General features: G+C 44.3%; 1 protein-coding gene across 7 annotated transcripts in view; it reads left to right on the forward strand.

Moving 5' to 3' along the window:
* ptprub (protein tyrosine phosphatase receptor type Ub) overlaps positions 1-13,856 on the forward strand; it is a 1,172,978-nt gene that overhangs the window by 1,043,358 nt on the left and 115,764 nt on the right. For all 7 annotated transcript variants that reach the window (XM_085962902.1, XM_085962905.1, XM_085962901.1 and 4 more), the window contains 2 exons: positions 6,869-6,956; positions 9,713-9,789. In XM_085962902.1, coding sequence (XP_085819028.1) covers positions 6,869-6,956; positions 9,713-9,789 — 165 coding nt within the window. The remainder of the gene's footprint in view (positions 1-6,868; positions 6,957-9,712; positions 9,790-13,856) is intronic.

The following is a 13,856-nucleotide window of genomic DNA, read 5'->3' on the forward strand; positions in this document are numbered from 1 at the left end:
GAATATTCCAGGATACATAACTTTTAGAAGGGAGGCAAAATGGAAAAGGAGGAGGGGTAGCCCTGATAATAAAGGATGGGATAAAGACAGTATCAAGAAAGTATTTTAGCTCCGAAAATGAAGAAGTAAAATCAGTTTGGGTGGAGCTAAGAAACAGCAAGGGGCAGAAAACATTGGTGGGATTTGTTTATAGGCCCCCAAACAGTAGTTGTAATGTAGGGCAGAGTATAAATCAGGAAATTAGAGGCGCATGTAACGAGGGTAATACAGTAATCATGGGGGACTTTAATCTACATATAGACTGGGCAAACCAAATTTGCAGTAATAGTGTGGAGGACGAATTCATGGAATGTATGCAAGATAGTTTTCTAGATCAGTATGTTGAGGAACCAACTAGGGAACAGGCTATTTTAGATCTAATATTGTGCAACGAGAAGGGTTAATTAATAACCTTGTAGTAAAGGGGTCTTTAGGGAAGAGTGACCATACTATGATAGAATTTCATATTGAGTTTGAAAGTGATTTAGTTAAATCCGAAACTAGGATCTTAAATCTAAACAAAGCAAACTACGTAGGTATGAGGGACGAGTTGGCTAAGGTAGATTAGGAAACTACATTAAAAGGTATGACAGTGGACGAGCAATGGCTAGCATTTAAACAATTAACACATAATTTACAACAAATATACATTCCTTTAAGGCACAAAAACCCCACAGGAAAAGTAGTCCAACCGTGGCTAACAAGAGAAGTAAAAGATAGTGTTAGATCAAAGGAAGAGGCTTCTAATGCTGCCAAAAAGAAAGGGAAAATAGAATCCGAGAGTAAACTCGCAAGAGACATAAAAACAGACTGTAAAAGCTTCTATACGTATGTAAAAAGGAAATGATTAGCGAAAGTAAATGTGAGTCCCTTACAGGCTAAGACAGGAGAAATTATAATGGGGAATAAGGAAATGGCAGAGAAATTAAACAAATACCTTGTGCTGGATTTTACCTACTGAGACGAGTTGGGGGTGGGACTGCTGCCTTCCAGGTTCTAGTCCCGCTCCCAGCGACGTCCAACGCACAGACGCTATTTTCCCCTGATTGGCCTTGTTAAGCCCGCCCTGCGGGCTTGCTGGCCAATTATGGGAAAGCCGGTGTCAGATGACGTCAGTTGATGACACTTCATCTGCCGGTTTTCTTAAAGGGACATGAATCATTTATTTTTGATATGTGATTTGACAGTGTTTGACAGCATTGAGGTGCTGTCAAATACTGACAATCACTGTACAAAGGCGAGCCCTTGTACCCAGGCTCTCCAATGACTCTCTCCTTAGGATAAAACAGATGGCAGTTGCAGGTGAGGGTACAGAAGCGACCTGTCACTTCTCCCAATGAGGTGAGGCCACACACACACACTTCAAAGCTTGTTACCTACAGAAAAATCTAAACACTTTAAAAATGACTTTCCCAACATTTCCTTACCTCTGATACTCACCAGTGTCCCATTGCATCCTTCACATGACTCCTGCAGCTGTCACCTATACACAAACATGACAACAGACCCACAGCATGCCTCTCTTACCCTGGCGGGGTTCCCCGACGTCAGGAAGCCCACAGCAGAAGTCTCAAAATGGGAAAAAGCTTCATAACTGCCTGTTAACTACCTGGGAAGATTGGTTGGAGGCGGGTTGGGAGCGGGTTCGGGACCCGCTCCCATTCTTTTTGATTTTCCCAGCAGTCTCGCCTCCAAACCCGCCTCCTCAGGGCTGGTAAAACCAGCCCTTTGTGTCTGTCTTCATGGAAGAAGACGCAAAAAACTTTCTGGAAATAGTTAAGTTCCAAGGGTCTAGCGAGAATGAGGAACTAAAAGAAATTAGTATTAGTAAAAAAGTAGTACTGGCGAAATTAATGGGACTGAAAGCTGATAAATCCCCTGGACCTGATGGCCTACATCCTAGGGTTTTGAAAAAGTTGACCATAGAGACAGTGGATGCATTGGTTGTGATTTTCCAAAAGTCCATAGATTCTAGAATGGTTCACGCGGATTAGAAGGTAGAAAATTTAACTCCACTATTTAAGAAAGGAGGGAGAGAGAAAATGGGGAATTACAGATGAGTTAGCCTGACATCAGTAGTAGGGAAAATGCTATTATTAAGGACGTGGTAACAGGGCACTTAGAAAATAATAAGAGTCAACACAGATTTATGAAAGGGAATTTGTGTTTGACAAATCTGTTAGAATTTTTTGAGGTTGTAACTCACAGAATAGATAAGGGGGAACCAGTCGATGTAATGTATTTGGATTTTCAGAAGGCATTAGATAAGGTGCCACACAAGAGGTTATTAAACAAAATTAGGGCTCATGGGATTGGGGGTAATATACTAGCATGGATTGAGGATTGGTTAACGGACAGAAAACAGTAGGAAAAAACAGGTCATTTTCGGGTTGGCAGGCTGTAACTAGTGGGGTACCGCAAGGATCAGTGCTTGGGCCTCAGCTATTCACAATATATATCAATGATTTGGATGAGGGGAACAAATGTAGTATATCCACATTTGCTGATGATACAAAGTTGGGTGGGATTGTGAGTTGTGAGGAGGATGCAAGGTGGCTTCAAGGCGATTTAGATTGGGAGAAGGGGAAGTGCAAAGAGACCTGGGTGTCCTTGTGCACCAGTCGCTGAAGGTAAGCATGCAGGTGCTGCAGGCGGTTAAGAAGGCAAATGGTATGTTGGCCTTCGTAGCAAGAGGATTCGAGTACAGGAACAAGGATGTCTTGCTACAGTTGTACAGGGCCTTGGTGAGACCGCACCTTGAGTATTGTGTGCAGTTTTGGTTGCCTTATCTGAGGAAGGACGTTCTTGCCATGGAAGGAGTGCAGCGAAGATTCACCAGACTGATACCTGGGATGGCAGGAATGACATATGAGGAGAGATTGTGTCGATTGGGCTTATACTCACTGGAGTTTAGAAGATTGAGAGGGGATCTCATCGAAACCTATAAAATTCTGTCAGGCCTGGACAGACTAGATGCAGCAAGGATGTTTCTGATGGCCGGGGAGTCCAGAACCAGGGGTCATAGTCTAAGGATAAGGGGTAAGCCATTTAGGACTGAAATGAGGAGGAATTTCTTCACCCAGAGAGTGGTGAACCTGTGGAATTCTCTGCCACAGAGGGCGGTGGAGGCCAGGTCATTAAATATATTCAAGAAGGAGTTGGATATATTTCTTGAGGCTAAAGGGATATGGGGAGAAGGCAGGGACAGGGTACTGAATTTGGATGATCAGCCATGATCTCATTGAATGGCGGAGCAAGCTCAAAGGGCCGAATGGCCCACTCCTGCTCCTATCTTCTATGTTTCTAGACAAGTTGAGTGAGTGGGCAAATACATGGCAGATGGAGTATAACATGGATAAATGTGAAGTTATCCACTTCGGTAGGAAAAACAGAAAGGCAGAGTATTATTTAAATGCTGATAGATTGGGAAATGTTGATGTACAAAGGGACCTGGGTGTCCTTGTACACCAGTCACTGAAAGCAAACATACAAGTGCAGCAAGCAGTTAGGAAGGCAAATGGTATGTTGGCCTTCATTGCAAGAGGATTTGAGTACAGGAGCAAGGATGTCTTACTACAGTTGTACAGGGCCTTGGTGAGACCACACCGCAGTACTGTGTGCAGTTTTGGTCTCCTTACCTTAGAAAGGATATACTTGCCATAGAGGGAGTGCAGCGAAGGTTCACCAGACTGGTTCCTGGGATGGCAGGACTGTCGTATGAGGAGAGATTGGGTCGATTAGGCCTGTATTCACTAGCGTATAGAAGAATGAGAGGGGATCTCATTGAAATGTATAAAATTCTGACAGGGCTTGACAGACTGGATGCAGGGAGGGTGTTTCCCCTGGCTGGGGGGTCTAGAACGAGGGGTCACAATCTCAGGATACGGGGTAGGACATTTAGGACTGAGATGAGAAATTTCTTCACTCAGAGGGTGGTGAACCTGTGGAATTCTACCACGGAAGGCTGTGGTGGCTAAGTCACTGAATATATTTAAGAAGGAGATAGATAGATTTCTAGACACAAAAGGCATCAAGGAGTATGGGGAGAGAGCGGGAATATGGTATTGAGATGGAGGATCAGCCATGATCATATTGAATGGCAGAGCAGGCTCGAAGGGCCAAATGGCCCACTCTTGCTCCTATTTTTCTAAACCGACTGAAGCCTGCAGGAAGAAACAAAGGTAAGTACACTTTTAAAAACACATTGCACTTACCTCAGATACTCACCTCTACACTCTTGCACGCATCACTTACCTTCACACCACACTTTTGCACCCCCCCGCCCCCCACAGACCCAGTACTCGTCTCGCTGAGCTGACGTGTTTTGGAGCCTTCGGGAAGCCCACAATTGTGAGGGCAAAAAGGGGATAATCCTATTTTCTGCCTGTTAACTGTCTGTTAACAGGTTGTTAATAGGCGTTAACCCCTTCCTGCCTCCAAGGAGACGGGACCCGACGCGAGACGGCTACTCGCCTCCTAGGAAGATGGCATGGAGGCGGGTTGGGCACCCACCCCCAAATTCTGCCATTTCCCCGACAGTCCCGCCTCCATACCCGCCTCCTCAGGGCTGGCAAAATTGCCCCCAAAGTGTCTAGGTAAGTCTCCCCATCCCTGATGCCCCGCAATGTCTGCACCTCAGACTCCAGCTCAAAAACTCTGAGCTGAAGTTCCTCAAGATGCAGGCACTTACTGCAAACGTGGTTGTCCGGGATCACACTGTCCCACATGCTGCAGTGGTGGCACACCGCCTGCACTGCCATCCCTATATAACCTTGTTTTATTTAATTACATTTAATTACATTTGTAATTAGTTAACTTAGTTTACAGTGTAGTTTACTTGATCTAGATCAATTAAATATCTACCTGTAACACAAAGCACTACAAGTACTGTAGGTAAAAAGCAACAACTCCTTCCCTCTCTTCTCCGAATTCCCACTCTTACCAAATTCCCAAACAAAGCACTCTGTTCAAGTCCACTCAGTTTATTCCCGCTCTGTGCAGACTGCTCTGTGCTCTGCAGAAACGTTTACTTTTATACACTTGGAGCCTCACCTAATTTACAATGCCAGTAGCATGGAAGTCTAACGTAGTTCTTGTCACTTCTTCACAAAAAAACTCTGAACATTGGTTCATAATTGAACAGTTTCACCTGGCCACCTGTGGTATACATTAAGGTCTTGTCTTGTCTCGGTTGAGTCGGCATATGCAGTCTAGCTGTACTCCGCCAACTTTGTAAGGGGTATGGTCACTGGGTGAGCGCAACAGTGAAATTACTAATTCAGTTCTTCAGTTAATGTTTAAATGTGTCTAGTGAGCTTGCAGTTACTATTTCGTAATCTAACTGGTTCCAGTCGACAATTGATCATAGGAAAAATCTGAAACTGTGTACCTCTTTCTTAACCAGTCGTCTCGTTAGTTTCTGGCTATTCCCTCTTGTTGATCTGTTGTTCCGTGCAGGTTGTAGCACACTTTCCACTCTGATTCCAGTTTGTCCACTGATAATGATACATCAAGTGGAGCCTAGAGTCCCTTCTCCTCCTCTCAAGCGTTTCTTAAGGTATTTTAATGAACACAATGTTCTGTTACAGATACATTTGTGTTATTTATATATATTATATATATATAGTCTAAGCGTGATTATTCAAAGTCAGTTTTATGGTTAAAAAATACCGTATCCAGTTTTAATTAAGCTACAAAATAACACAGCAAAGGAGGAATTTAGTGCTAAAAAAATTGAATTATTAGATAGCTGGAATTTAGCAACTTTGAATTAAAAGTAGACTGTACATGTATGTGTGTGTTTATACTCCCATTTTAATATGTTGAAATGTTTAATAATTCTACGGTTTATGATTTTTGCGTTATTTCCACAGGCATTATTGTATTGAATACATTTTCTAACCCACCAATAATTTCCTGTTTGCAATGGCAATTTCATATCTGTGCATTCAATTCCCATCGGGTACATTTTGTTTTTGAATGATTTTCAAAAAGTGCTCTCAGCCCTGTACACAAAAGTGAGATTTCTAAGAGTGTTGCTTGTTCCTTTGCTCCATTTAGAAGTCCTTGACAATCGGCCACAAATAATGCAGTTTAGTCTCAAAGGCAACATTGGGGGAAATTACATTGGATCAACACTTCGCGACCTGCGTGAGGAAGATGGCAGCCCACCATTCAGCTTCAAGAATATAATTAAAGCATTTAGAAAGACTAATTACTGGTGAAATCCTCTGTTCTCACTTGTAGGATGATCTCTGGATCTCACTGTGCTTTCTAGGACACCAATTGTGGTTGTATCATTGTTGGCAAACTAAAACATGTGACTGTCTCTGTGATCGTCCAGAATGGCTTTGAACTTGCACTTTGAGGTTAGCTTCCCCAATGACTAAGTGGGTATGGGCATTATCCAGGGAGCACAGGAACAGGAGTAAGCCATTCAGCCCCTCGAGCCTGTTCCGCTATCTGTATCTTAGCTCCATTTACCCGCCTTGTTTCCATATCCTTAATACCTTTACTTATCAAAAATCTATAAATCTCAAGTTTTGAAATTTTCATTGACCTAGCCTCAACTGTTTTTGGGAGAGAGTGTTCCAGATTTCACATTGGGTGAAAATAGAATCAGGTTAAGCTGTGGTGACCTCTGTGGCCAAATAGCCTGCTGACTGTGTGAGTACAAACACTTGGGCCAGGTAAGAGAGGGGTATCAATGCTATGGAACTGTACCACAGCAAGAGTCAGTGCCATCAGAAGAAGGAGGGGTGAACAAAGGAAGGAGAAAAAGGTTTTGTGGTTGTGTGACCTTTTAACTGGATTTTTTTCCCCCCCCCAGAGTTTCTTTGAGGGTCAAACTTCGTGCCGGGAAATGTCAAAGAAAAAAGAAAGCAGGACCAAAAGTAGACATGAGAACATCATTGCCTGTAAGTTAGTGAGCACAGAATATATATATGAAGCACTTTTAAATGTGTTGGACCCGAAGTTTCAATGGGCAGCAATGCTGGCATTTTGCATTGGGATCGCGCTTGCTAATGCCCTCCAACACTGACCCATTGCCAGAGTTCGCAGAATCAGTGGGAGGGCACCTAGTTTTCAAGGGGCCAGTTGGGCACAAGTGCCACTCGAGGCACTACTTTGGCGCCTGCTTGCCCCATACGCCAGAAACATCATCTGCCGTACAGGCCCCAGCTACAGCTCTAATTGGCTCCTGAGGAAAGGAGTGATCCCGGAAGTATTCCTTTTTAACAAAAAATTGACCTCACAGAGCTCCAGCCTGCTTGCTAGACCCCATCAATGGGGCCCTCGCAGAAATGGCGATATAGAATCTAGAATGATACAGCACAAGAAGAGTCTATTTGGCCCATTGTGCCTTTGCCAGCTCTTTGAAAGAGCGATCCAATTAGTCCCACTCCCCCTGCTTTCTCCATAGCCCTGTGTAATTTTTTTCCCCTTCAAGACTATTGAATCTGCTTCCATCACCCATTCAGGCAGTGAATTCCAGATCATAACAACTTGCTGCGTGAAAAAAAAATCATCCTCATCTCCCCTCTGGTTCTTTTGCCAATTATCTTAAATCTGTGTCCTCTGCTTGCCAAACCTCCTGCCAGTGAAAACAGTTTCCCCTTATTTACTCTATCAAAACCAGTCATAATTTTGAACACATCTATTAAATCTCCCCTTAACCTTCTCTGTTCTAAGGAGAACAATCTCAGCTCCTCTAGTCTCTCCACGTAACTGAAGTCCCTCATCCCTGTGTGTCTTGTGTTTCCTTGGGGGGGGGAGCAGGGGGTGCCACTGAAGTTAGTGCAGAAGACCAGTAGGACCCCTGTGGAATTGTATCGTCAAACTCATTGTTACATCAATTTGTAGATTCCTAACTCAGAGTTCTGAGTCCCTCCCAGCTTTGTCTCTGCTGGTTTGGTGATGCTGCACACCTTTTAAACCAAACATCAGCAAAGAGTGAACACATTCAGAAGAGGGAGCAGAAAAGGAGAGAAAAACAAAGCAAAACACTTCCTTCATGCGCAGGCTTACTGCACTAATGGTGTCTTGAGTAAAACTGTTGATCAGCATGTGTACAGTCAAGTATTTGAGTATTTAAATGTCGGCACTATCTTATCCTTGGGGTGGTAGCTAATTTTCCACTGGTACTAGATAGTGATAAAGGCACTGGAATCCAAAGGGGAGGAACGCAATGTACTGTATCCTGAGAATGTATCATCCTTCAGTAAGCAGCAATGTGAATCGATGAGAAGGGATCCAAGTGAGGACCCAATGTGAAATGCAAATGACAACCTAGCTAAAAACCTAAGAATGAACAAGTTCTGAATGCCAAATATCCTTTGCAGCTTTCAAAATCCACATGTACTGCCTGACACATAATCTTTATAATAATTATATAACATATCTACTGCTTCAAGTAAAATTAGAGAAAAGTACATAATTGTGGAAACCTTGTTTTGCATTATTCTTTGATTTTTTTAATGTAATTTTTATATATTCATTTTGGTGCAGAGGTGCCACTGTATTCCTTGGAGAATTGATAAATTGCCCATGCAGGTTGGAATCACAGCCTGTTTCAGACTGCATATCTGTGTCTCCAATGTGAGAGACTTGTCAACTTGTTACCGTGCTGTGAATTCAGCTAACTTCATTACTCACCTCAAATATGCTAAATCATAGTCCTCACAAGGGGGGTCACAGAGAGTCCTCGATTGAGACACTTGATAGGAAAAAGCACAGACAATCTATGCCAAGTGAATGCAAACCCAATTCCAAGAGCAATCCACATCCAGGCATGAAATTGCAATTTGCTGAACCAGATTTAATATACTTGCATTATATCAAAACCTTGTTCCATACATCACGTTGCAACATGAAAATCCAGCCATAAACATCCAGTGTACCAAAGAATATCTCATTCACTTCCATCATTTTGAAATCCTGATGCACCGAAATTAAACATAAAAATTGTAATTTAGCGATGAACTGGCTCGCAGTTTTATGGACAAGCATTCTGCGGGGGCGATGTTTTTCCCCTATTTTTCTTTCGAACAGTCAACCTATAAGATTTTTTTGTTCCAATTTTCTCCTCCTTTTTCTCTTATCCTCGAAAAGCACTGATTCCTGCTGGCATGGGGTACCAGGGGTATTAGCAACCCTCTGGTACTTTGCCCAGTTAGGCTGTCGTGTGTGAGCCTTGCCAGAATCAGTAAGCTTTTTTTAATGATTACAATACTAAATTCAGTCGATCCAATTCCATCGTTCTTCTCGAGATAGCAGTGTGTTTATACGTCTGGTCATGTTTCTAGAAAATGCATATTTTTGTTGGAGAATTTTCTCTTGGTACTAAATAAATGATTAAGTGGACTGAGGAGTATGGGTTTGTAAATTGCTCATTTAAAAAAATAAAATTCTTGATCAAAAGCTCAATGTTCCTGGCAAAGAAGTTACGTTTTTAATTTACCAGAATTGAATTTTGAGCACTACAAAGCACTTTAAATACTCTAATGTGAAGGGACACACGCATTTTCTAGTGAGGAGAAGTTCACTATTTTCTAGAGAATGGATAATGAATGTCCCCTCTAGGGACCCATACATAGGCATGCTAGTCTGGTTGAGTTCCATTAAGCTGTTAACACTCTATATCTAATGAGCTCTTAAAAATAATATTTTGCAGATGATTGTCATCGAGTCAAGTTGCATCCATTGCTGGGAGATTCCAGTTTTGACTATGTTAATGCAAGCTACATAGATGTAAGTGATACTGTCTGTGCTTGTGCATGACTCTCTGCAGTTGCTGAAAATGAAGTTACCACATATCTAGATTATGATAAATAGTTGACTACACTCACTGTCTAGGCTCACAAATGAAGAATGGCAGCTTCACAGAGCTGTCAAAAAATGTTGACAGATGAAACGTCATACGCTGACGTTCTCTGTAACCGGCTTCCCCTTAATTGGTCTGCTTAGCCCGCTGGGCGGGCTTAACAAGGTCAATCAAGGGAAAATAGTGTGGGTTGGCCAGAAGTCAATGGAGGCAGGATTAAAACCTGAAAAGCAGGAGTCCCACCTCCAACGTGCCAAAATTGACAAAATCACCCCCCTGGTGTTGAACTCAACAATTTGGAGTTATGTAGTTGCATTTAATGAAGCAGCACCACTACAAGCAGAGAGACTTGTGTTATCTATTTTCTGTCCATAAAATCTAACTTATCGTCTAAGAACACGTCAGCTAATTTGCAGCAAAATTAATAAGTGGCTTCTATTGGTCAGGCTTCCATGTTGATGATGACCTTTCTATGAATGTGTCATCTGTGTTCCAATAAATGGTGCAGTCATCTCAGCTGTTTTCAAATGCTCTGTAAAGTCTTAAACTTTAGAAACAGTTGAATTGTTCAGTAGAATCAACTGGAAGCTCACCCAGGGATGCATACCTTAAATGCAGAGTAGATGCATAACTCAGGAGATCTAGTTAACTTCCATATGTTGCTTAATCTCTTAGCGACACAACCTCTTGTTATAGGCAGATAATTTTCTTAGCTTTTAACTAGCTAGAGTATCGCAATAATGCAATAACCAACACAGCACTATTCCTGGCTCTGACTGGGGATTCAGTTGCTAAGTGCGCTGTCTAATGTAGAGCCAAAATATACAGACCAGGACGGTCCTAGGTTCGAACTCCTGTCTGGTTGGTCAGTTGATCACAGACATTGGGCGAGGAAATGGTCAGGTCATGGCTGTAATGTCCACTAAGGGCAAATGGCTTGCTGACACTCACCATCTTGACTCACATACGAAGAATGTCCACTTGGTTGAGGTAACAGAGGAGAGTTGGCACCCATGGCATCGTAAGTCTAGCGTGAGTCAGCACCTTCAAGAGAAGAAGGGAGAAAATCGGGGGGTGGGGGGGACAGCACTCTTGCCATTGTTGGACAATTCCCCTTTATGAAGAAATAGAACTCATTCCATGCTGAGCTCAATGTTTTTTAGTGTGGACCTTGCTACACATCTAATCTTTCCTCAGACTCGTTCTCTTGAAAACAAACATGTAAAAGCTCTTCATTATATTTGATTTTGCTTTCATAACATGATGCTGGTTACCCATTTCCTCCTTTATAATTAACTAGCTGGAGTGCCCGGCGGTACCGAGGGTTTTTTGAGGGCATGTTGTTATGAAAAAAGTAGAAATAATTTTTATTATATATATAAATGAGTTTGTCTGTCTGTCTGTGTGGGAAGGAGAGAGAGAGAGAGAGGGAAAGAGAGAGAGAGGGAAGGTAGGAGAGAGAGAGAGAGAGAGAGAGGGAAGGAGAGAGAGAGAGAGAGAGGGAAGGAGAGAGAGAGAGAGGGAAGGAGAGAGAGAGAGAGAGAGAGAGGGAAGGAGAGAGAGAGGGAAGGAGAGAGAGAGAGGGTTTTTTGAAGGCATGTTATGAAAAAAGTAGAAATAATTTTTATTATATATATAAATGAGTTTGTCTGTCTGTGTGGGAAGGAGAGAGAGAGAGAGGGAAGGAGAGAGAGAGAAAGGGAAGGAGAGAGAGAGCGAGGGAAGGAGAGAGAGAGAGAGAGAGAGAGGGAAGGAGAGAGAGTGAGAGATCACAGAATCACAGAAACCCCACAGTGCAGATAGAGGCCATTTCGGCCCATCGAGCCTGCACCGACACATATCCCACCCAATGCCCGTAACCCCTACACCAACACATATCCCACCCTATCCCCGTAACCCCACGTATTTAATCCCCCTAACACTAAGGGTCAATTTATCATAGCCAATCAACCTAAACCCGCACATCTTTGGACTGTAGGAGGAAACCGGAGCGCCCGGAGGAAACCCACGCAAACACGGGGAGAATGTGCAAACTCCACACAGACAGTCACCCGAGGCCGGATTTGAACCCGGGCCCCTGGCGCTGTGAGGCAACAGTGCTAACCACTATGCCACCGTGCTGCCCCGTGGAAGGAGAGAGAGAGAGAGGGAAGGAGAGAGAGAGAGAGAGAGGGAAGGAAGGAGAGAGAGACAGAAGGAGAGAGAGACAGAGAGAGGGAAGGAGAGAGAGAGAGAGAGGGAAGGAGAGAGAGAGAGGGAAGGAGAGAGAGAGAGAGGGAAGGAGAGAGAGAGAGAGAGGGAAGGGGAGAGAGCAAAAACACCCGTCGCAAAACCCCCCTGATGAGCTCCCGCTCTGGTGAAGCAGAGCCCCCGCGCGCGGCGTAGCGCCTCAGGCCCGGCCCGACTCACCCAAGCTGAGCTGCCGCTGCAGCCCGCCGCCGCTCACCGGAGCTCAGCTGCCGCTGTGGCCCACCGCTGCTCACCGGAGCTCAGCTCCCGCTGCGGCCCGCTCCCGCTGCGGCCCGCCGCTGCTCACCCGAGCTCAGCTCCCGCTGCGGCCCGCCGCCGCTGCTCCCCCGCTTGCTGTCTCTCGGGCCGCGTGGTTGTCTGTTTTCCCGCGCAGCCGGCCAGAGAAAAGAAAAACAAAAGAGAGGAAGAGTCTAATTTAAAGCAGCCTCTCCCCCGCTAAAAGGTGAGAGCTGGAGGGAGATTTTGCGGGTGAAGAGGGGCGGCCGCCATTTTGTGAGGCACTAATGGCAGTTTGAAAGATTAGGCCCCGCCCACACACACCATGAAACGCCCTCCGTGACGCAGCACGCTCCCCCCGTAGGATTGGTCAACCTTCACGTCACTCAATGCTAATGAGCGGATTCCCCCGTATGATTGGCCAACCGCTAATGAGCGGATTTTTGAACGTTTTTTGTATGACCAAAAAGTAAATATGCCTATGAGACTCCCCTAATCATAAGCTTTCTTTTGATATAACATATGTGTAGGTACGCTCTATAACTTTTGAGTGATGCCCCGGACAGACAGACAGACACCACGATCCTTTTATATATATATACTAGCTGGGCCCCCCCCCCCCCCCCGCGTTGCCAAGGCTGTTTTGGGCTGGGCGGTTTAAATCGAGTCCCAGGCTTTCGGGCCTTTCTCTCTGTCCCTCTGTGAATCTGCTGCCGGGCAACATTTCTACCTTTAATACCTTGAAAGATGAAAGTGAAAGTACTTATAAAACGTTTTTGGTAAATCTTATGTTATTTTTAAAAGAGATACTAACTTTTTAGAAGCTGGATTAGCAGATTTTGAGCTGGAAGTAGTTGAAGCAATGGCTTCCAGATCCCCGAGCTGAAAACGATTAGTCCCGCCCACACACACACCGATTGGCCAACCATCAGGTGACTGAACTGTAGGATTGGTCAATCATGACGGCACAGGATTGGTCGACCTTGACGTCAGTCAATCAATGGTAATTAGCAGATAATGAGTTTAATTTTGAAGGTGTTTTGTATAATGCGCGAACAATTTTTGTCCGACCGAAAAGTAAATACGCTTACGACCGTCCTGGAATGGTAAGCTTTCTTTGGACGTAACGCACGTGTAGGTACACTCTATAACTTTCGAGTGTATAGCCGGACAGACACACCGAAGGACAGACAGACAGATCAATCCTTTTATTTATATATATATATAGAGATAGAGATAGAGACTAGCTGGGGGGGCCCCGCGTTGCCAGGGCTGCTTTGGGCCGGGCGGTTTAAATCGAGTCCCAGGCTTTGGGGCCTGTCTGTCTGTCCCTCTGTGAATCTGCTGCCGGGCAACATTTTAAATCGAGTCCCAAGCTTTTGGGCCCTGTCTCTGTGTCCCTCTGTGAATCTGCTGCCGGGCAACATTTTAAATCGAGTCCCAGGCTTTGGGCCCTGCCTCTCTGTCCCTCTCTCAATCTGCTGCCGGGCAACATTTCTACCTTTTAATACCTTGAAAGATGAAAGTG

Source organism: Somniosus microcephalus, chromosome 20 (genome assembly GCF_052327205.1).
Source record: "Somniosus microcephalus isolate GS21.2 chromosome 20, FLI_Smic_1.0, whole genome shotgun sequence".
Taxonomy (NCBI): Eukaryota; Metazoa; Chordata; class Chondrichthyes; order Squaliformes; family Somniosidae; genus Somniosus; species Somniosus microcephalus.